The sequence below is a fragment of the Chrysemys picta genome, chromosome 5 (assembly GCF_011386835.1).
Source record: "Chrysemys picta bellii isolate R12L10 chromosome 5, ASM1138683v2, whole genome shotgun sequence".
Taxonomy (NCBI): Eukaryota; Metazoa; Chordata; order Testudines; family Emydidae; genus Chrysemys; species Chrysemys picta.
The window spans coordinates 136,618,822-136,643,600 of NC_088795.1; the positions used below are offsets into that span (position 1 = coordinate 136,618,822).

General features: G+C 43.1%; 1 protein-coding gene across 11 annotated transcripts in view; it reads right to left on the reverse strand.

Annotated features, from left to right (window-relative positions):
* Positions 1 to 24,779, reverse strand: part of SLC4A11 (solute carrier family 4 member 11) — a 252,289-nt gene that overhangs the window by 137,721 nt on the left and 89,789 nt on the right. For 10 of the 11 annotated variants that reach the window (XM_065597279.1, XM_065597278.1, XM_065597281.1 and 7 more), the window contains exon 2: positions 6,878 to 6,928. In XM_065597279.1, coding sequence (XP_065453351.1) covers positions 6,878 to 6,928 — 51 coding nt within the window. Of the gene's footprint in view, positions 1 to 6,877; positions 6,929 to 23,560; positions 23,707 to 24,779 lie in introns of those variants that run through there. The other variant, XM_005291480.4, reaches the window with a different exon arrangement.

The following is a 24,779-nucleotide window of genomic DNA, read 5'->3' on the forward strand; positions in this document are numbered from 1 at the left end:
GCCCCATAGTGATGCTAACCATGATCACATGGTTAAAGACATTTTAGTGTTTATGGTCTCAGATTACATTAAACTGATTTTTAAAGACACATCAGAGTTCTTTTGCTAACTCCATATTTTTTCCCTTTGTGTCACTCCGGATAAAGAAAAGATTGACAGATGCTAAACTGCTTAAAGGACCTAATTTTTAATTAATTTTAGCTCAGAGTAATTAACAGATTTCCTTGTAAATGCTCAGAAAATTTGCTCTTTGCTTGGAGAATGACTGCTGTAAATTCAGGGAGACGACACTATATTGTTCATACAAAACAAAAAAGAATGAATCCCTGGTTTTAAGTGCCAAATGGAATTCAACTTTACCTATGGAGTGTCGTGTCCTGCATTTCCACACTGAAAACGGGATTATAAAACTATGCAGGCTCAATATTGTCTCCAACAAGTAGGCAGCTTTCTGCTTTCTTAATATTAGTAGGAGAATAATCAAAGAACTTTACGGACAGGGAAGAATTTACTTTATACATATGTTACCAATTCCCTCTATTTTGTATTCACCGCATTCCAGAAACAAAGTTTGTAAAAAAATCTCTCTCACACACACACACACACACACACACACACACACACACTCTCTCTCTCTCTCTCAAAATGCCATCATTACATTTAATATGCACACTTACACATAACCACCCACTTGCTTGAAAACAAGGGTAATGCAGAAGAGCAATTTCTGAGTCAAAATTATCACCACAGGAACCCAAGGCATGGATAAGAGGCTTTTTTCTTCAAGGCAGGGTGATCAAAAAAACTGTACATTTGTATCTTACTTCCAGCTGCAGACATACAGGTAAATTAAAAAAAAAAAAAAATCCTTTCTGATTAATTTCCAATTTAAATAAAGTCTGCAAAATTGTCAGGAAAATTTACCAAATCAAGCTACAGATTGTACTCACCACACCCTTTGTCATGATAATGGAGGATAATGAAAAATACTTCTGACATTCTACCCAGCAGCCGTAAAGAGAAATGTTATTTTTCCAGCTGACTCCCAACAGAAACTAGACTTAAAACATTAAAGCAGTATGGGGGAGATTAATACAAGTCATAAAAAAAGTTAATGATTGTGTTTACAACTGCATCTGCCGATCTTAAAGGAACAAACGTTAAAACTTTGCTTTACTAGAACGTTAAGCTTTACTTAGCTCCATGGGTTGAGACCTTTCCTAGCAGCTCTGTCCCAATTTAACTTCCTAGAAAATTAACCATAACAACCCCCAACAGGTAACTATGCTATATGGACCTCCGGACTGGGGAAGCCCTTTAGACAGCTTCAGTGTGGAGTTAAATAAGAAGCATTTCACTTCCATTTCAGGGCTCTCTTCCCTCCAGAAGTAATGGGCTATGTCTGCCAATCCCCAAGACCCATAGCCACTTGGGGGAAATGGAAAAGATAGTTAGGGAAGGCACTATTTCCCCATGGGTTTGAAGATGGCCATTTTAACAAGGAGGCTTATGAGATATTGTCTTGGGATGAATGGTTTTTCTTTTCTACTGTACAGCCATGATTTCCAACCCTATTGCGGGGGGCGTTTTGTCATAAAACAAGCCAGATGGAAATGCAAAGTTTTCCCTGCTGCCTTAATAATAATTCATAGCAGACTTGAAAAAAACTGATATGCTACTACAAAATAAGGCTTATCTGAATACATTCCAGTATTCTGTTATACAGCTAGTTATCGAAGAAAACTTGTAATTAATCTAAGTAATCAATGGGTGGTGGAGGGGGGGTTGTTTGTTTTAAACACAGCAGTGTACAAAGTTTCAGCTCTGTACTACAAGGCGCTAAATTAGAAGCCTTCATTTTAATTTATAGCTATCTTAGCAATAGGCCCTAGAAATAAAAATCTGTAGCAAGACACGCAAGCGGATTTCTGGCTTGTCATCAGCAGTTGTGGTGCATTCGCGGCTAGCAAACAGACGTTGTACCCGGAAAATCCAATTCCCATTGTGAAAGGATTCATTTCAGTATGGCGTTTAGATGAATTTCATGGTTAGATAAAACTAATTTTTTTAAAAAAAAGCAAAACCATGACACACATTCCAAACTTAAATACAAAACCGAAAACACAACAACAAATAGATAAAATATGTCCAAAAATCCCCAGCCAGACAAGTCCCTCCAGCAGAATTGCAATTTATTGTGCCAGCAAAACCAATTAATAAATCAGCAGAGCAAACAATAAGATTCACTCTGGAAGGTGAAAGTTGTGTCGTAGTACTTGCTGACCCAGCTTTAAAACAATGCAAAGTTTCAGTTATTCCATAGAACGTTAGGGTTCCTTCTTTCAGGATTTATAACCCCTCACAATTAAAACAAGATTCTCTTCAGATAAAATGAAGATGCAATACCAGCACATGTTGCCTGATCATTTAAAAAAGTTAATTATGTTGGCAAATAGAATTAGCATTAGTAGAATATAATTGTGTTAAAGCTAATCCACTTACAGTGAAAGTTTAGGTATCTGTACCTCTTTTAGCAACGAGCAGAACTAGAAGGTTCCGCTAGGAAAAAAGACAACTGGCTTAATGAGTTATTCTGAACACTGCTTGCAGAGCTGCATTTCATCAAGATTCTAATTATCTTCAGATTTGGACTTAGTCTTTACAATCACTCGAACAGACATTTAAAATTGCCAGGAAGGACTCTAATTGTCATGAAATCTCATTCAGGATACCAACTGGTCAACTCAAACATACAATCTGTATCAAACACTGTTGCTATTTGCCAGATTAGAACAACAACAACAAAAATACTGATGCCTATGGCAAAAAAAAGGAAAGGAAAAGAAAAAAGGCAATGCAACAGCAGTGATAAATTTAGTTAGTTAGTTATTTAAGTATTTTACCAGCAAGGAAGAGAGAGATTTTTATTAATGTCCCTTAAATCTGCTCGGTTTGGTATACAAGTCAAAACACAATGTTACTGCTAAATACCAGCATACTGTACTTTGAGAAAATTGGAATTTATTTCTCATTTTGCCAGCTTGCTCTTGACTCTGCAAAGCTACTCATTAAAACTTTTGAAGAATATTTTATCCTTGTTTCTTATGCACACACCCCAACGATACTTATTCCCAGGTCTTGGCGGTAGTTTTCTTTGAACTTCTCCCAGTCAACATGCAGGACCACAGAATGTACAAATCTCAATGTGTGCATGAAGGATGGGTTCAAAAGTACTAGACAGGAGCAGATGGCTATAAAAGTGATAAAAGGCGTTGGATAAATTATTGGGAGTTGGGAATATTAAAGACTCAAGGGAAGAATCTGTTAGAAAATATTACTCTTCCCGTGGTAAAGGCCTATAGATCCAAGCATCGATCCAAGCAAAATTACGCTTTCAACTCAATGGAGTTAAAAACAGTTGCTGTACTGCTAGAAATAAAGAATATCAATGTTTTCATTTTTTAAAAAAAATTAAAACCTAGAAGGGAAGAGCAGAAATATTTGGCTTGGCAAGAGGGAGTATCAATTTGTCAGATCAGTATCTTAAAGATGAGGTGAGATAAACCATAAGCCAATGAGATACTGTTATCCCTAATTAAAAGACAATGTTGAAGGGCTTGGGAACGGGGAAGGAAAAGACTGCAATTATACCTAGAGATACTATCAACAGATCATTCCAGGATGGAGATAACAATTTGTGTTCCAGCTCATGGTTATGAAATCTAAGTAACAAAAAACACGAATGCCGAAGTACTGCTCCAGCACAGCGCAACAAAAAGGTCCTTAATGTATTGAAAGAAGTAAAGGAAGTTGCTGGTACAACAACAATGGGCAACTTTAGCGATCTCAGTATTAGCTGGTCGAGTGACACATTGGGGCATGGTTTGGAGAAGCAAGTTAAATGATAAGCCTGCTTTACAAAGCCATTTATATTAAATGGAAAGGTGACTCACTTTAGAGGGAGGAAGTGGGCTAAGGAATTTCAATATGGCTTCCTCTAAATGGAGTTGTAGTTCATACTCTGCCTGAGTTTCTGGGCAAGTCATTTAACTTCTGTACACCTGTTTCCCCAAACATGAAAGGCGGCTAACAAATCTTTCCTCCCTCACAGGGTGATGAGAAGAGACATGGTAAGGTGAAGTAATATCTGTAATTGGACCAACTTCAGCTGGTGGAAGGGACAAGTTTTTGAGCTTCACAGAGCTGTTCCTCAGGCCTGGGGACAGGAACACAAGCGCATAAGCTAAATAGAAGGTAGGTCAGATTGTTAAGCATAAGGGGTTCACACATGCTGTTAGAGACCACTTAAAATGAAGTGGGCAATAAAAGGTTAGATTGTTAAGCATAAGGGTTCACACACCAGGTGATACAAGGATTAATTCTTGTAAAACTCTAGATAAGTGCTATGATGATTATTATTCCTAAATTCTGTGCAGGAGGTTCACTGTGATCACATTACAATTAGCGCAGATAAGAATGTGATTCATCTAGGATTAGCAGCAAAAGTGAACTTTTAAAAAAGGTCAGATTTTATAACTGTACGGCTAGGAGGAGGAAAACGACTGACAGGAGGTTTAAGGGCAAAGTAACAAAAAAATCCACCACCTTTACAATTATAATCAGCCTGGATGCAATATAATAAGAGTATTATATTAAAAGAACCACCTACAATCAAAACCAGAGAAACCTAACAAAGGGAAAGAAGAGACTGCATGATTAGCTCAAGTCCTTGGGTTTCTTAGAGCTGGGAAGTATCCCCTATGGATGGAGGAGACTAGTTAACAGTGTAGTGCAAAAAGAACAGTCAGGACACAGTGTACTCAAGGGGACCATGGGCCATCCGGAGAACAAAATGCTGGGAGCCTGCCTCCAGCTCTTGAAGATTGCTAAAAAGCTCTGGAGTTTTAACAAAATCCCAGAAAAGTCTCTGTTTTTGGCATCTGGAGAAAGACTAATGGCCCTTGGCATCTGTTGCCACTGCTGGAAGCTGAATGCCCTGAAAGGGGACGTACTGCTGGCACCAGGGAAGGTTCTCTTCCTTTTCCTTCTGTGAGGTGAAACGCTCACCTCTGCCTCCCCTGCTGCTACCACCCACACCCCTGAGCCCAGGCAGTTGGGATGGAGGCTGACGGGGCGGGCCTGGGCCTGAAGAGGCCCTTGGGCCCCAGTCACAGATCCTGCAGGGTGGGAACAGCGACACCCGGGCGGGCTGAGCTTGGCCAGGCCAGGATAAAAGTCCTCCAGGTTCTGCTCTAGGGCCTGCAAGAGGCTGAGGCCCGCTCCCAGCGTGGCCAATGCTCCCAGCCAGGGCCAGTTTTCCCAATGGCCCTTTCCAGGCAGGTTGGCACCAGCTGCCTGGGGTTCAAAAGAGGAGCAGGCCCCAGCTCAGTACCTCAGGAGATGCTCAGTTCAACCACAAAGGGACCCACACACTGGCAGGTAACAGCTCCCACCCATAGGGACCCCACAAAGCCACTCAGGCTGGGGGCACTCATCCCCCTTGCAGAGGGGGTGATGGGCTCCTTCCCATTGGCAGAATGGGCGGGGGGGGATCGCTGTACCCAGGAGCCCCCAGCACAGCCCCACATCTCCAGTCCCACATCCAGCCCTATGCATTCTGTATCCACAGCTCATGCCAGCCTGTACCCTCCACCTAGCCCTCAGCATCCCTCCCCCACCCTCCACCCTTCCCTGCATCTTTCCAGAGGGGCTCCTAGCCCGTGTGGGGGCAGCACCTCGAGAGCCCAGACATGATGGAATTGAAGCAGCGGCTGCAAGGAGAGTCCGGGGGGCAGCAGGGCCCACCGGGGAGGGGTGAGGGACAGCAGGTGGGGGCTGGATACTGACACAAAGCTGGGCAGGTCCCTATGCTTGAGGCTGAAGCCCCAACAAGCTCTCGTGGTGCTACCAAGAGCAACTCCGAGCCACACAGCCCCTGAGCTGCGACCGCCATCTTACCTGCCCTGGTGGTGGGGAGCATCTGGGGAGGGGGTAGGAGTGCTTCCCCACCAGCCTGGCTGGGGGCCACTTCCTGCTCCTCAGAGCCCCGGCTTGTGGCCACCGAGCTCTGCTGGGCAGCCCTGCCAGCCGCATCCATTGCTGCCGCCACTACCGATGGAGGGACCCAGGGTGGAAAGCTCATCTGGTGTGGAAACAGCAGGCGCATTCAGGCCTCTCAGCTAGCTCTGAGCTAGTGCTGGTTTCTCTGAGCAGGGCACCAGTCGCTCCAGGCCTCAGCTGCTATAAGACTGCCCAGATAGGGGGCAAAGCCCCCGTATCTTCTCCCAAGGGAGCCTGGCCCCAGCCTGAGAGGCCCTACAATGGGAGGTGGTAGCCCCAGAGAGCTGGACGGCTGTGGGGTGGGGGGGCGGTCACAACATACAGCAAGCTCTCAGCTGTGCTAGATGGGTGAAGTCTACTGTCCCAGAAGTCTACCACCCTAGGGAGCTGCCTAGTTTGCCTATAGCAAGAGTGACCCCTGGATACTGACCATGCTGTATCTGGCATATCAAGTGGGAGAAGAACACCCTGAAACAGAACAAGACAAGGAACCACCCAAGACTGGGACATGCACCGAAAATCTGAAGATACGGCTATTCAAAGCAGTAAGGCATTAGCATCTATGGGACTTGATTGTACAGACTATTTGTAGCACTAGAATTATGCAACATTCCTTTCACCTGTACAAACCTGGGTTCAAACCCAGTTTAGGTTATAAGTGAAATGGATTTGATACACCATCTGTTGCAGAGGATTTTCAAAATCAACCTACCGATAGTTATTTTTCCAGTGATACAGCTAGGTCACTGTGGTAGGTTCTTTTATATGCAATATAACATGCAACAAATGAGGAGAAAAGAAATAAAATTATACTTGCCAGTCTCTTCAAAAAAATACCCATTTCTGGACATCGCTGCCGGTGGACTTTCTAAAAAAAAGAAAGGGAAAACATAGATTAAGTCCAAGTGTGAGAACCGTAATGAATCTGAATGCTTGGGTTTAACTGCTTAGCTCATCATCATAAATGCTCTCAGACAGACGGAAGAAGAAAACTATTACAGACATTAATGATTTATTCTGGTACTGACAAGTTTAACCTTTTGTTTATGGACTTCAGCATTTCCCAGAATGTTCAATACTGTCACCATCTCCTGCAAAAAGCATTTAAAAAAAAAAAACCACCTCATACTTCAGCTGTCCTGTGTGCGTTTAGTGCTTCCAGCAGAAGATACTACATTAGTCAACATCTGCGCAAGCCTAATTACATCGGCGTGACATGTCAGATCTGAAGGACCACATGGGTGCAAGTATTAACACAAAAGTCTGCTAAGGGACAATCCTATTAAAAGAGTAAATAATGGCATCCAGACGGTACATACAAATATGGCACCGTATGCTTGGATAGTTAATTCTAATGAAACCTTCACTTAAATGAGCTTGATTTTACAATCCGTTCTGCTCCTTTTAAACAAACCATCGGGGCACCTGAACCAGGACTTTCTCCCGTATGACAAACATGCTCTTGTCTTCTCCCGCCCGCTGCCCGACCCTGGATATAGCAGACAGATACCGTTTGTCCCAACAGGGTCCCCCACTCACATGCAAACAACTGGGAAACTGAACTGATGTCAGGAATGGGTCCCTGCGTACCCGTGCTTAAAACAGTTGACTTGCCTCTATGGCTAGGTTTACCTCATTATCAGCAGTTACACAAAGTATGATTAACACTTGGCAGACACAGGACAAAAGGGTTTAACAGCCAGCTGAAATTTGCCCCGTCAGTTCTGAATGATGATGTGGGCTAGCTGCCTACTCTTAGACATGCATGTGTAATACTGGCCTTTGGGCCAAGTCGAATTTTTAAACCCACCCTAAAGAGTTCAGATTGCTGGTTTAGGAAAGGGCGACCGCTTTTTCAAAAGGTGAATACGGGACACGTGCAGGAGCCCCGCCCCCTACCCCTCCTCTTCCCTGCCGAGGCTCCACCCTCTGGCCCAGCCGGAAGCCAAAGCTGGGCCATGATAAGAGCTGCACTGCCCAGGGAGCCTGGGATGCTGTGGGGAGCCCAGACCCCCCCACCTGCCCACATCAGCCCTCCCCGGAAGAGACTGGGGCAGGCATAGGGCGGCGCTGCAGGGAATCCAGGACAACTGCTGTCCCGGAGTTATTCAGCCCAGGACCGGGACTGGAACTCTGCATTTTGGGACTGTCCTGCCCAATTTGGGATAGGTGGTCACCCTAGTTTAGGACCACTGAGGACCTTCTTTATACCAGGGACTGGCCAAAGTGTAACTCTTCTTCAGTTCAACTCACCATAAAAGGTGTGGAAATGGAGCTCTAAATACTCATAAATACATTAAAACATTCGCCTGAACAACACTTCACATAGCAGCCACATGCAGTATTTGAGGGTCAAATTCACTGGTTTGTAAACAGCGGTGTAAGCTAGTCAGAAGACAGGTGAAAGAGGCAGAAGGGCATAACCTGCAGTGATCTGGCATTCAGCAGGTGTGCAAAACAAGTGCCATAGACAGAAGTTTGGGCCTAGGGGTATTAGAGATAGTATAAAACAACGTGAAGCGGGCCTCTTTAATTTACAGTATAGGATCCTGGTACTTAATTTTCCTGCTACAAATACCCTGCCAATCACCCTTCTCCCACCACCTACATGAAACGAGGTTACACTCATTTTGCACAATTAGGGCCAAATCTGCTGCTGGAATAACTCCATTTGACATAAGCGGAGTTACGCCAGCAGAGACTCTGGCGCATTAAATGCCAGAAGGGTACAAGTTCTGTTACTTTGCTGCTTATGTTCATTTTCTAACCAACTTACATCCAGCATGTAACTTCACCCCATCAGTCACTGCCAAATATGTCTCAGAGACTTCCATTTGGCTGCATTTGCTCCAAGTGTTCATACACTTGGGGCTATTTAAAGAACACAAGTTAAAAAGGATGAACCTGGAGACCAGCCCAGGACAAAGCAGAAATAACCGTGTGCTTCCTCAAGAGGGAGAGCGAGGAGTAAGAAAAACAATTGGGCTGTTGGACAAGCAATGAACCAGGGTCCAAAGATGCCCCCAAAAAGAGTCAGCTGTTTTATCCAGCTGGGAGGGAATGGGAAAATATGGTTGTTATGTTAATGACTGAAGGGTGATTTAGGAGCTCTCCATTCTTAAGGCACAGTCAGGCACCTAGAGCAAGCAATAGGCACTTCTTTTCAGTTGCCGCGTACATACATTAAAAGAAACAGATCAAGTTAAAAAATAAGATATCCTGATGGAAGAGCCACAAAATAGTGAAGGCCTAGACCAGGGATATCAATAGGTGGAACGACGGCCAAATCCAGACTGCCAGACGCTTTTGAATGGACCACCTCCTCGCCCCCCCCCCCGCAAAAAAAATGTATTTATCATCATCATCTTCTTCTCTGGAGTCTGGACCTTGACTATACGTTGACCAAGAAATCTGGACCTTGACAAAAAATAATTATAATAATTGACTACCCCTGGCCTAGACTCTCAATTTATAATAAGCATGAAGTCCACATATCAAGGGTCTGATGGAATTGATTAAAAAAAATTGTATTGTGCATCATAGTTTTTTTGTTTAAATAAAAATAGGTCACAGGTGCTTTCATAACATTTTGAAATCATAAATCAGAATGTGAACTAAGGGGCTCTTTTCTATTTCAACTCTCTAGTCTCCTCCACATCATATTTATTATGTTTCCATTGCATTCCTGAACTAACATGGTTATCCTCTGATGGCCAACGTAATAACACAAATATATGAATCTGCATTTATTTCAACCAAAGCCTATACCTTTTATTATAAAAATATGTGTGTATATTAGAGAGACAAGGCGAGTAAGATTAGAATATCTTATTGGACCAACTTCTGTTGGCGAGAGACAAGCTTTTGAGACACCCAGAGCTCTTCTTCAGGTCTGGGAAAGGTGCTTCCCAGCATCATAGCAAAATGCAAGATGGAACAGATTGTTTAGCATAAATAGTTAGCACATATTGTAAGGGACCATTCAAGGTCGAGTGGCCTGTTACCCCCTCTTTTGTCCTATGACTGCAGAGGTGTTTAGGGCTTGTCTACACTAGCAATTTACAGCCCTGCAACTTTCTGGCTCGGGGGAGTAAAAAACACCCCCCCTGAGCCAGGGCCGCCCAGAGGATTCTGGGAGCCTGGGGCAAAGCAATTTCGGGGGCCCCTTCCTTAAAAAAAAAAAAAGTTGCAATACTATAGAATACTATATTCTCGTGGGGCCCTGGGGCAAATTGCTCCTCTTGTCTTCCCCCCCCCCCCCCCAGGCGGCCCTGCCCTGAGTTTCACCGCTGTAAAGCGCCAGTATAGACAGTGCCCCAGCGCTGGGAGATATGCCCCTCGTGGAGGTGGGTTTTTTAGAGCGCTGGGAGAGCTTTAGCGTTGCCACTGTAGACTAGCCCGTAGTGCGTTACAGATTGTTGTAATAAGCCATAAATTCAGTGTCTCTGTTCAGTCCATTAATTTAGTGTCTAGCAGAGTAAGGAGTTTGTATACTTCATATCTATAAAACCTGATGAATGAAGAGAGTTCAAAGTCTGTTGCATTCTATATTAAAAGTGCCTCATATCTGCAGCATCCCTCCTGGGCTGTGATTTTATCACAACTTAAGTAGCACTGTGGCCTGATCGCTACTTGGGTGGGAAACAAAGCCAGGGCACTACCATAAGGAGCAGGGTTTCATTAGGTGGCACTATTTCCCTTGAGTAAATAATGAACCAATGCTCAAGCATGTTGCCTAGGGGACAGTTATGCTGGAAATGCTGTTTTTCAGATGAGTCATAAAACCAAGGTTTTAACCTGGTAATTAAAGGTCCAGTGGCACGTTTTGAAAAAGTTGGGTGTTAACCCTGCAATGTCTTGGCTAAATTCCAACTCCGGTAATTGCATTCTCATTACGTAATTTGTCCTACGGTTTCAATTGGGTAAAGTCTTAAAACTATTGCGTAGCAATGGACAGCTATTACCACCCACACAGACGTGGCTCAACTTATTACTTTGTATCCCAAATAGGTTTGGAATATGCTTTAGGAACCTGTGAGATAAAAATGTTTACATACGTGTTGATTATAGGCCCAGTCCCGCACAAAATGTATGCATGGGACTACTCATGTGCTTAAATTTAAGCATGTACATAAATGTTTGCAGAATTAGGGCCCATTTCTTTTCTCTCTCAGCATCCAGCGGATCAATACATTTTGAGCATAATCTTATTTCCTAACAGCATTTTGTGTTTAATAAATATTTAAAATATTCTATTTAAGATGGAACACAAAGTATGGTCTCTTTTCATTATATGTAGGGTTACCATCCGTCCGTATTTCCCCAGACATGTCCGGCTTTTGCGTCTCTAAATAGCCATCCAGGAGGAATTGGTAACAAGGTTAAAATGTCCGGGTTTTTTTCTCCCTCGCCTCCCTCCCTCCCTCCCATGCAGAGTGCGGCTGCTGATTGGGCAGCTGGGCCGACTGACCCGCTCCCATTGGCCTCTAGCAGCCAGAGCCCCCCCGACTGCAGCCCTGTGTAACACCCAAACCGACCCACCGGGCAGCGTGTTTTGCAAACACGTGGAGACAGAATGGTAAGGGGAGTCCGGGGGGCGGGAGCAGTCAGGGAGCAGGGGAGTGTTGGGTGGGTCCCCGGCCTCCACCTGCCACCCCCCCTCCGCGCGTCCCCCCCCACCCCGTCGGCCCTCCTCCCTGCCTGCCTCTCCCTTGTCTGCTTGTACTGCCAGAGCCAGCAGCAACTGCTGTCTGCTGCCCCCGGGTCCTAGTGCCCCCATCCATTAATGGGAAAACAGGCTGCCCTTACCCTGCCCTTCCACCCTAGCCCTGAGCCTCTCCAATGCTCCAAACCCCTCAGCCCCAGCCCTCATCCCCCCCACACCCTAAGCCCCCTCCTGCATCATGAACCCCTCATCCTCAGACTCACAGCCCTCACCCCTGCATCCCCTCCTATCCCCAAACTCCCTCCCAAACCCCCTCCCCGCTTCCCACACACCCCCTCCTGCCCTCAAACTCCCTCCCAAAGCCTGCACCCCCTCCCTTTGCACTGCCTCCCACCCCCAAATTCCATCCCAGAGCCTGCACCTCTCACCCCCTCCTGCACACCCACCCCCTGCCCCAGCCCGGAGCCTGCACCCAGCACCCAAACTCTATCCCAGAACCTGCACCCTGCACCCCTCCTGCACCCTAATCCTCAGCCTAAGACCTGCACCCCAGACCTCCACCCCCCCTCCCAGAGCCTTAGGCAGGTGATGGGGGTGGGTTCTGGGCACCACCAAAATTTCTACAACCCGGCCACCCATGCAAGTGTATAAGGGTCAGGGCAATCAGGGGACACGTAGAGTCCTAAGGGGGGTTCTCAGCAGGGGGCAGTCAGGGGACAGGAAGCAGGGGGGGTGGAGTTCTGAGGGGGACAATCAGGGGGTGGGAAGTGGGAGGGAGTGAATCGGGGCGGGGCTTCCTCCTCCCCTCCCCCCAGTGTCCTCTTTTTTGATTGTGGAACTATGGTAACCCTAATTATATGGAAACATATGTTTACGGATAGTTTGTGTCTAGAACCTTACACGTTTACCACACTTCTTTATACAGTATACGGCAAAGCAATGACTCAGACAGAACAAATCCATCTAAAAGTATTTGCAGGGTGTAAACAGTGAAGAGAGAACAATTATTTAGGGTGGCACGAGAAATGGAAAGGTTCTGGCAGAGTATCAGAATAATCTTCAAAGGGTAATGATGGCAGCACCATCATTTCAAACGTTTAAATCTTGACAATGAAACATTAGCCAGTTATACAATGGGGAACAGTCCCACAATGCCCCTCTCACGTCACCCTCTAATACACCAAAGAGCCAGCAGTGTCTTATGGAAAATATTGAACCTGTGACTTAAAACAGAAACCATCTATGAGCCGATTTATGTTTTCCCCTTTTATTCTTTGCTACTAAGGGTACAGGCAAGGAGAGTCCATCTGTGTCTCCTGCTTGAACCTCAGCTGAAGGTACAAATCTCTACTTGTACATCATAGTCCTATAAGCAGACACCAGTTGTGACATAGCTGCGGAAAGATTGATTGCAGGTGGGGATAGAAGTAGCAGAAGCAGATGGAATCAGGAAGCAAGAGGTCCTGTTTTATGCAAATATTTTAAACCATACAGTAACAAAATCCAAAGTGTACAGGGAAGTAACAAAAAGAACAGGAGTACTTGTGGCACCTTAGAGACTAACAAATTTATTAGATCATAAGCTTTAATAAAGAAGTGGACTACAGCCCACTTCTACGGATGCATAGGGAAGTAACAGTATGCAGTGTTGTAGTTGTGTCGGCCCCAGGATATCAGAGAGACAATGAAGCAATGTGTTTTATGGGACCAACTTCTGTTGGTGAGAGAAAGCTTTCAAGCTTACAGACCTGAAGAAGAGCTCTGTGTAACAGAACTGTTAAGTTCTCCCTTGAGGTGTCCACAGTTCCGTATCAGCTTGTTTGAGATCAGAGTTATCAACAGAAAGGCTCACAATGCATTCATGGAAATGAATGAACTCTGCTGGGGGGATTGGTTTTAGCACTACAGTTTGCCATCATTTTCTTGCTGTTGGGTCTTCAAACATTTTTTAAAAATTCCATCAAGTCTACTATGTATTAATTCTTACCATTTTCCTGAAAAAACAACAACAACAAAAAGACCAAAATAATAAAATCCACACAGAATCAAGTATCAAGATAGATAAGCCCCAGTTTGATATTAAAGGAGCAGAATCCTGTATATAAACAACCCCAGTAAAAGAGGATGCGCTATGAAGAGATTCAAGTTCAAACAAGGCAATTAACAATTCCATAGTAAACTATGGAGATCTTTCTACTCTAAATGTTTAGCAAAATAGTTTTTGTTGGCACACTTTAATGCTTAGGGCTTTAAAACCCTATAAGCAAAGAAAATAATTAATGATCTATTTCGTATGGCACCTATCCCACCAATGAAGCCAGCTTTCCTACCTTCTGCATTCATTTCTTCTACAAGGTGTCTTTGAATACTATTAACTCCCTCATTGTGTTTTAGGGTGGTGGCATAAAAAAAGGTTCAATCGCCTACCTTTATCTTTATTTACCAAACTATGGGTCAACTCCTGGCCCCACTGAAGTTTTTGGGAGTTTTTTGATTCCTGTAGGGCCAGGATTTCACCCTACACATACATAAATCCTTAAGCCACATATTCTTATTATGACAGTGGTCCTTCTTTACCCCCATTCCCTCCCTGCTGATTATAACCTAAATTTTAGATTCAAGATTGGCAAACTCAGAAGAAAAACCTCATCTGTGTAGCAAGTAGCATAGTGCTATAAAATGAGAGATTAGATCAGAGACAAAAGAGAGATACATACAGTGATCCATAAAGAAAAATGGTTTCAAGAATATTTAAAACAAACACACACACACACACACACACACACACACACAACCAACACTCCAAACTACCTTGCCCACTTCAGTTTTACAGACAAGGACTTTGTAAGCAACACAGTAAATTCAGTATTTAGGAAAGACTATCAATAGAAAAAAAAATATTTTCTTCCTCCAACATAGTTAAATGTGTAGATTATTCTAGCTGCTCTAGGAAGAAACAATTATGTTTTTGGCTCCTTTGCTCACTAAAGGAAAATACTACCTTCCTCCTATTTAGTTGCCAACAAAACCCTAGTAATCACGCTTCAACTTTTTGGCAATTTAACTGTGTTTTTCTCATTTTTCAAATCTTTTAATCGGTCAAAAACATGCATAACCAACTCTTCTTGCTCCCTAGAGAGTATCTATTTAAATTAGGATTATTTAGAAAATGTTGAAGTATTTGGATTTCCTTGCTTTTTAAATTTTATATATATATAAAAATAAAAACAGATTTTATGTATATTCAGTTCACAGCTTGTTATGGCCCTCTAATCAAAAGCTGCAAATGGTAAATGTTAATATCCATTCTGTAGATTTAGAAGATGTACAACACGTTCAGAAAAACAACCGCCCTTTGACTTCAAGCCATTTCAATGACTCAGACATAATGTACAAAGTTTAAAGAATTTGATGGTTCAATTCCTGGCACTGCCGGTCAGGTAGGAAATTCTAACTTATGTCGCTGTTGAGGATTTTTGGTCTCAGAAACAAAAACAGAAAAGCCCACAATAAAGATGAATAGGCCAATCCCAGCAGAGAGAAATCAGGACAATAATATTTGCACTTCCTGATTTCTTACATTTTTACATTTGCATCCAACAACAAAATGAAAAGACAAAAATCCATTATGCCATCTTCCATTATTAAATTCCTCAGGGAGATGTGTTCCAGCAATTCCCTTAATAACCAGTTTTAACTTTCTTGTTATCAAGGTTAGTAATAAGCTCTCTTGAGCTGCGCAATATTACTAGATTATAAATAAACACACATTCTCTGGATACTTTCAAAAAAAGATTGAAAAAAAATGTTCTGCTGCTGGCATCTTCTGAGGCAACAGCTTTCCTCCAAACCAAGCACCGTTTGATGTAAAACATAATTCTCTGTCTAATGGATTGCCAGCATGCACCCTTCCATGTTAAAGAAAGCAACGTGCAAAATTTATTGCAGACTTCTTACATCTGCTCAATAAATACTGAAAGTTTTTCCCATAAGTTTTGCTAATGATATATCACGTTTCCTCATTTTTAAAAATGAAAGAATTGCTTTCTTAAGAAGAAACAAGACTAAGGCTACACACACATTTGAAACAGGATGTCTGCATGCCAAATGTTTTCAAGTATATATTTATACATCTTCATTGGTGGCATCTCCAACCTGCCTGCACTAGAAGATATGGAGTATCCAGATAAGTGCTTTTTTGGTACCACAAAAATATCCTTCAAAAGCCATTAAATCACCTTAAATTGCTTCAAGTCGTTAAAATTAACGGACGGTAGCAGTTAGCTTTGACCGAGGATATGTTTTAATATCAGATCTCCTAGAAAACTCGCTCTTTGGCAAACTGCCTCCAAGATAAGATGGTTGGGTCTCTGATGATTAGATTATTGAATCCCATCATCATGAGCAACTTTAAAAAAAAAAAAAACAAATCAAAACAAAAGGAACTTCTGCTAAAATATGCAGATTCCTTGAATGTCTGAGCCTTTGTGGTACCCTTGACAAAAGCTTCAACTTTAATTGGGAAACCTTTCAGCCTAAATTTTCAGAAGTTATTACTGATTTGGGGGATGTCTTAAGTTTTTAGCTATTCTGCTTGACACACCTTAAAAAGGGGCCTCATTTTTATATGGAAATGGGAGGGATGGCTCAGTGGTTTGAGCATTGGCCTGCTAAACCCAGGGTTGTGAGTTCAATCCTTGAGGGGGCCATTTAGGGATCTGGGGCAAAAATCTGTCTGGGGATTGGTCCTGCTTTGAGCAGGGGGTTGGACTAGATGACCTCCTGAGGTCCCTTCCAACCCTGATATTCTATGATTCTATGAAAACACAGGGCCATTCGGCTTAAAAGCACTAGTCACTTTCTGAAGTACACAGCTTCATCAGTAAGCCAGCTATTGAAGAATGTATGTTATGCTTGGGGATGGGCAGTCACCCTAGCTGGTTGAGGCTGTTGGGCATGGTGACTGCCTTCCATTCAGGCGAAATGAGGAAATAACTAAATGCCCCTTTGTTTAGAGGTAGCTGTAACTATGGGAAACTACCACCCAAGGACTAGACCTCATACAAGCCTGGCCAGTGGCTGCACCATGCAATCCCAGGATTTTTCCAGGGGTCTGATAATAAATAGAGAGGGGCAAAGGACTGATTTCATTTGCAGCTATATGGGTGGGAGAGATGCAGCAGAAGCACCAAAGCTGGGGAAACAGCAGCAGAAAGCCAAGGAGACAGCCAGAACAAGCATTGGGAGCAAGACCCTAGGCAAAAAGCCTACAGAGAGCTTTTAGGGCAGAGTGCTGGACGTAAGAGTTTTGGAACTGTGAGCAAAGAAAACGTCCCCTGATTGATTCATACTGTGCTCAAGAAAACAGGACTAATAATTCCTGCTTATTTACCAAGGATGTGTACACACAAAATACTGGACTCCATCAATTTCTCCACCTAAATGGAAACAACCTGCAAGACCCCAACCACTGGCTAACTACTTGGGTCAACGTGGTAACAGTACAGTAGCACTGTTTACTCAAGTGCGAGAGAGGCTGGACACAAGTCTGTAAAACATTATTTTCAGGCTCTTGACCAGCATGAGAGCACTATCCCATACTGAAAATACTTGCCACAACCTGCAGCAAGGAAGGTTTAGGTTGGACATTAGGAAAAACTTCCTAACTGTCAGGGTGGTTAAGCACTGAAATAAATTGCCCAGGGAGGTTGTGGAATCTCCATCATTGGAGTTTTTAAGAGCAGGTTGGACAAACACCTGTCAGGGATGGTCTAGATAATACTTTGTCCTGCCATGAGTGCAGGGGACTGGTCTAGATGACCTCTTGAGGTCCCTTCCAGTTCTAGGATTCATTTTTGCTGATTTCTTGAGTCAGCAACAGTTAATGTCTAAGAAATATTTCAAATCTACAGTTTACCTTAAAATACTGCGCCACTCAAACTTTCAACCCACAGCTTATGTATCTTATATATTTGACTATACTGTGCATCTAATTTAGATTGTGAACCATTGGTGCAAGGACTACATCCTCTACATCTGTAGACAGGCAACACACTATCAACAATATTATTTGTCTATAATATACATATTTAGAGATATGTATATGTATGCATCTCTGTCTCCATAGAGACAGCTACATATACACATTCTACAATATCCACAAAAATTGTCCAAAAATTCACAGGCTATACTTTGTCTTTGTACCTAAGTCCTACAAGTCTCGCATTCTAATGTACATAGTTACCTTACAACTAAAAGGATTGACAAACACAAGTCACACACACACACCAGCAACAAGCAATACCATGTTTCAAAATTGGGCGGCTCTCTCCTATTACACTTCCTCATTCCTCACAAATTAAGAGTTGGGCTTGGTTAGTACTTGGATGGGAGCCCTCCAAGAAACACTCAGGTACTACAATAAGTAGTTAGTCACTCAGAGGTAGGACTCTTCCTCTGAGACTGTCTCTTCACTGACACAAAAGAGGTTGTTGTTGTTTTAAACACAGTGTGATAAACACGGGATAGTTACCTCTTGCTAAAAATCACTGGGGACAAGGCACTTGTGTTTACTAAGAGGTCACTAGGCAAGGTCAACCTCTACCCCCTGCTGGACCTCACCTAGTCTACCTTGCGGTAAAACTAAACTGCTTTGTCTCCACTGTGTTTTTGCAGCAAGTTATCTCATGTGCATTAGTTATCCTGCACTAAAAGCCACCCCTTTGTCAGCAAAGACAGGACCCAAGTCAGTATCGAACCCCAATGTGTTGTTGTGAGAGGGTGATGTGCTGATGGAGGTGCAGTCTTTTAGAAGAGAGATAAAACAGCATTCCTGATCCCTACTGCTCTTCAAATACCTTATGGCATTCTTTGAAACAGTAGGATGTTAGGTATGTTCTACCTACCCAAATTCCTCCTGCAGTTTCAACTGGATATTCTGGTCTTCATTTTGTGTCCTAAACAGTTTGGTGCTGTGCACTGTTCATCAGCTGCTATGTTCTGTAAGTACTCAAGATGGGAAGATGCACTACATTTTTCTTACTAAGTGTATTGACGCAACTCACTGAGTCTGTTCAGGCTTCTAGAAAAACCACACTCCTACTTGGCATGCTAGGAGGCTTACAGCATGTGTTAGGATGGTAGTTTCCACCCCCCCTCCTCAAATAACATTACATCATCTCATTAGCAACATCACTCCCGTGATAGTAACATGGTACCTACTCGTTAGGTGTTCTATTTCAGAGGTGGCTCATTTCAGTGAGTGATCCGTATGCAGATGCAAATAGTGTCTGCCCGTTAACTCTGGAAAGTGTTTTGAGATTATTTTGTTACAAGGAGGAGGGGAAAAAATTGTTCTCGTTAACCTCTGAGGCTAGGACAAGAAGCAATGGGCAGCAAGGGAGGTTTAGGTTGGACATTAGGAACAAATTCCTAACTGTCGGGGTGGTTAAGCACTGGAATAAATTGCCTAGGGAGGTTGTGGAATTGCGTTACTAGATAATTTTAAGAGCAGGTTTAAAAAAAAAAAAAAAAAAAATCTCCTGCCAGGGCAGGTCTGGATAATACTTAGGGCAGGTCTACATTACAGGGTTATGTTGACATAAGTTATGCAACTCCAGCTACATGAATAACGTAGATGGAGTGGATGTAGCTTATGTCGACTTATTGCGATGTCTACACCGTGCTGGGCCGACGGGAGACTCCATCGACTTACCTTACACTTCTTGTTCCAGTGGAACGGGAGAGCGATCTGTGGTCAATTTAGCGGGTCTTCGCTAGACCCGCTAAATTGACCCCCCGGTGGATCGATCACTGCAGTGTTGATCCCCGGTAAGCGTAGACATACCCTTAGTCTTGTCTCAAGGGCAAGGGACTGGACTAGATGGCCTCTCAAAGTCCTTTCCAGTCTTAGAATTCTATGAAAGAATTGCATAGTGTGATTTATATGCAAGTACTATAGGCACTTAGCCTTATTTTAAAGGCAGGGAGTGTATTATTTACATTTACCAATTAAGTGACAGCTGAACCATGGACCAAAAAGAACTTTGGTTTTAGAATAGCCCAATACGACGTGACAAGTAATTACAGCATTTGATCCTTCTGTGAATCATAGACATGTTTGGATTTACGTGCCTCTTTCATTTGCCTCTAAATCAACGGCCTCTTGGAACCACAGGCTGCCAGGTACAAGTGAAGAGCACTCCTTAGACTCTTAACTTGCACCTAGGGCCATCACAGCTCCCTGCCCTAGAATAAGGGACACGCAAAGGTTGGGGGGGAGGAATGGAAAGCCCCCTTAGCCCTCCTCCCATGAGTCCTGCCCAGAGCAGCGTTCATGTACACTCCGGGGCAATGGAAGCTCCCTAAAAGTGAGGGGACCACCAGCGCCTGAACCATGGCCACGCCCCCGTACTGTCCCTTCCCCCTGAAGCCACACCCCCACACCACCCCTCTCCTTCACCTCACCCTTTTGGCTGGTAAAAAGTGATGGGGCTATGGCAGGAACTGGGCCGATCTTGTTAAATGTGTTTGTTACTGAAAACCAAACAGACATTTCAATAAATCGTGGGCACTTTTAAACAGAATACCCGGGCAGCCGTATCTACATATATTTAATATGTTCTCTAGCCTTTTCCTTAAGGGGTTTTCCCCCTTTATGCAAAATGTTCCTCACCGTTCTTAACAATGGGCTCCAATCCCATAACAAACCCACCCAATACAGAATGCACCTACTTCCAGCACTTGCAGGAGTGACCTCCCCTCACCTATAACTAGAAGATCTAAACCGCTTCTGAGGTTTCAGTGAGTCTCAGAACGATCCGCTCCCATTTCACAGGCTACCCCAGAAAGTGCACTACAAAAGCAGCTACAGTTTTCAAGGGCACATGGCAGGCAACCAGTGCCCTAAACCCACAACCCTAATCATCATGTACCATAGTTACACCCTTGACCCAAAGTCTACCACATGAATACAGGGGGAAAATGTATTTTTACAGCCTATTGGACATTAACCTATTAGACTGGGGATTCTATTCAAAGAGTATGTTCAGTGCTCTTTTTAAAAATCCCCCATTTCCACTGCAAGAAGAAAAAGGCTGTTCTTAAATTTTATCAATTGTGGACACCCTTCTGGTAAGTGTGAAATCCCAAACCACGAGTGTGTGCGCGGGGGGGGGGGGAAGGGGGGGGAAAGAGAATCTGATTTTCACAACTGCTGGCTGTGACGAGAGAAATCATCATATTGAAATAATGCATCAGGCAACCTCCTCATAACTGCACAAATCACAAGCAAAACATACACCCACACACAAACATGGGTATCAGCCTTGTCTGGTATCAAAGCATTTTCCTTACTGTTCCTTGTTGGGTTTTTTTGAGCTTGCTAGACTGCCCCCTTAGTAGTAATAAAACCACTTAACAAAAGGTCACTGTCTGCAGTCATGACAGTGCTACCCCAGCCTTCAGAACAAAGCAAAAAGGCTGTGTTGATAGATTTTCTCCAGAAGCACCAGACTGCCCAAGCTGAGTCATCAAGTTAGCCCACCGGACAGCTCAATATGCAAGGGTGCCTCCCAGAGGTGATTACAAAACAACTCCCTTTTTAGAATCCGAGATCCGTGCAGCTGCTTAATTAGCAGAATACATTCTACTCTTTTCTTTAAGGGAAAAACAAACAAAAAAATCGTTCTCTTGGCCAGCATTCCTCTACAGGTGTCATGCAAGAGTGACGGGTCCCACCATAGCAAGAGGAACTATGGCACTTCCACACTTCCTGCACTTCTTACAACAGTTACTGTCCAGTGTGGGGTTTACACACAATAGGCGCTTTTATTAGGTGATCAGGAAAAAGAAGAGGAGCCAGGGAACAATGATCACTCGGGATTTGGCTGACACACAGATAAACGCTTTGGGTCATTTACTTTTCTCGGAATGAAAGGAAAAGCAAGTGCTGCTATCCAGTACAATTTCATTAGCTCCTCAAAACACAGTCACGGTCTACTGGGATCTGTGGCTTGAATTCCAGACCTAATGCGACATGTGGAGGGTGGGAAAAACCCAATCTTCAGAGATACAACAATCTGACAAGACCCAGGCGTTCTCCAAGTTAAGGCTCTTCACTTCAGGCGGAATTTCCAACAGCACTTCAGTGACTTAGGAGCACACGTGCCACTGAAAGTCCCTTTTTCATCCAGTGACTGTACTTACAGAGGCCTATCAATCTCATAATGGTATTTTAACTTTGCTGGGAAAAAGCTGACTTTGTTTGGGCATTTGGGGTCCTTCAAGGATAATATCCAACTTCTGGCAGTATTCTGTACAATTTTGTCACGGCATGCCGCCATTTTACCGACAGGCCTTTTTTCACATTAGAGACCACCATGGGCAGAGTGCACTACTGTTACTATGCAGGGTCCAATGCAAGTGCTTACCAGCTCCAAACAATCCGGTACAAGTCAAGTCTCAATAGAGAAAGTCTCAGTGAAGTCATTCTGTATAACTCTCCTTTTGTGTTTCTGAGTATTGTGAAAACAGTGGTGCAAGACAGCTAAACCTGTTGTCTGATTTAGTTTAAAATAAAATATGGGCCTTAAAGTCCCCATCTTGGACTCACAGAATAGAACAGTTTGTAAAACGACAGTCACCCAGATTTTTGGTGTGTGTTTGAATCCATATAATGTGTTAAGGTTTTTATTTTAAGAACGAATATTTCTCATTTTTTAATTAAAACAAAGAGCCAAAACAAAAAAAGGGAGACGAATACCAAAAGGCGTTTCCATCTAGAACTGTGGCTGGATAAATTTTATTGCAACTTACATTCTGCAAGCCAAAAAAAAAAAAAAAAGCCATCTGGTCTGAACCTGTGGCCAACTATAATTCACACTGAACTCAAAGTGACCAGTCTGTAGACCCACGTAAAACAAGTTTTATAACGGAAACACTGAAAGGATCAAAACTAGAGCAGCATTGCCGAGTGCCGACAGAATTACCCGACTAGCTGACCAAAGTACCTTCAGCCCTGCTTCAGAACTAAAAAAAAAAGAAAAATACTACAGCGTGTGGAAAGGCAAAATTTCTCCTTGCCCATAAAAGTGAAAGCAGCCTATGGAAGCAAACAAGACAGCCTCAGCACATTCAAAAAAACTACATAAACCAGAGGAATGGGAAAATTAATAGTAAGTAACCAACTAGGCAGTCTAACAAACAAAACCAAGCCCCACACAGACAGAATTTCTACATCCTGACATACCATGAACCTCCATGAAGCAGCAGCAAAAACAACAAAAACATAGTGGAAAGAGAAGGAGGCCTGATATTCAGGTAAAAGAATGTCGTTAGACTAACAATATTCATTTCTGGAATGTTATTTATTTAAGTACATCAAGATCAGTTACACGGCCACTGTAGCAGGGATATTCTACCAGCATCTTAGACAGATATATGAAAGTATTATATATTCATTCTTTTTACACTTCACAATATGTAAAGGACAGATTGTTACAATGTTTTAGACAAAACATCTCTCCTTGCTAGTATCTCCCCATGCAATTTCTTTAACTGTTTTCTGGATACATACAGTAAACTGATGTCTAATTAGAATCAAAAAAGGTATTCTGCATCCCTAAACACACAGGCATCTAGAACACGAGAAACAAGCAATAGATTTCATTACCAAGCAGCAAAACCCATGGAAACACAACAAGTATTGTCTTACTTTGGTCGATTAAATAATTAAAGAGCTGACAGATTACTTGATTTCTACATTTCCTGGTTAAATCCATCACCCAGCAACAGCAGTGCCTCTATGCAAGCTATGATTTTTTTAGACTAACTTACCTGCACTACTTCTTTAACGAAAGATGTTGCTAAATTGCAAACAGCTTTAGATCTTGTTTGTTGCTTTCCCTAAAGCTTTCAATAAGCCTGAGCACTTGGTTCCTAATGCCACTTACGTTCAGGTGGCACGAGAGGCAATGGCTTGTGGTTCCTCAGTGGCTCCAATATTAATGAATCCAGTGCATCTTTCACCCTCACTTCCAATTGGAGAGTAGCAAATGGGTGGAGTGAGAGCATGACCCATTAGATTCCAGAGGTATATACTCCAATTCTGCTTTCCGAGAGATTACTGTTTGCAGAAGTAAAACAACTAGGGAATGAAGATATTGGAGATCCAGTAAGCTGAGTAATTCAAAGCAATCTACATTCCACGGCAGGTTCAGCTATCCTAAACTTGGAATCTCTCTCCTGCAGCCACCGAGGTTTACTGTCTCTCAGAGCTATTTGCCTCTGGAAAAATAGAACAATTCAATTAAAGTGACCCTGCACTTCCAAGCTAATGCTTTTTGCTGGATACCATATCGAGAAAGCTAGCGCTCCTCCTTAAGAAACCTGGTAGCATTCAGGCACCAACTGAAGTGAGGAGCTACTGTACCTTACAGACAGAAGTACACAGATGACAATAAAAGGATGTGAAGATGTAGGAAGAGGAGGAAAAACTGCTGCCAAAAGGTAGATCAAGCGGAGATCTCTTAAAGACACAGCCACTGTAGTCAGACAATGTGTTCTTTAACTGATGTTTTGTAACCTACAGTCTTATAGTAAATTGCTGCAAGGAGTCTGGCCTTTTTATGCATAGAAAGCAATACATACAGTTGTGTCTACACAAACTCAAACAAATCAGAAACTCCTGAATGCAGAGAAGCTATTGACAGTACACAGGGTTAATGGACAGAGTACAGTAAAGAGAGAGTTTTGTGACGTCCATTAGGAAATGCCCTATGAGGACTAAAATTCATTTCATAGAGTCAAAGGTTATGTTTACCATTGAGAGAGAATTTTGCAAAAAATATTTAAATTTAGATTTGTTTCTAGCTCAGGATTAATTCTTTTAGCAGGTGCTCAGATACTAAAACAATGGGGCCACATACGCCCAACTAGAGTATTTAGTATTTGTGTCTCAACAGAAGTCGGAGTTTGTTAGAGATTTCACTCTAGGACCAGATCCACCAGAACAACAAGGGATCTGCTGTAGAGAGACAGGAGGAGAATACAGGTC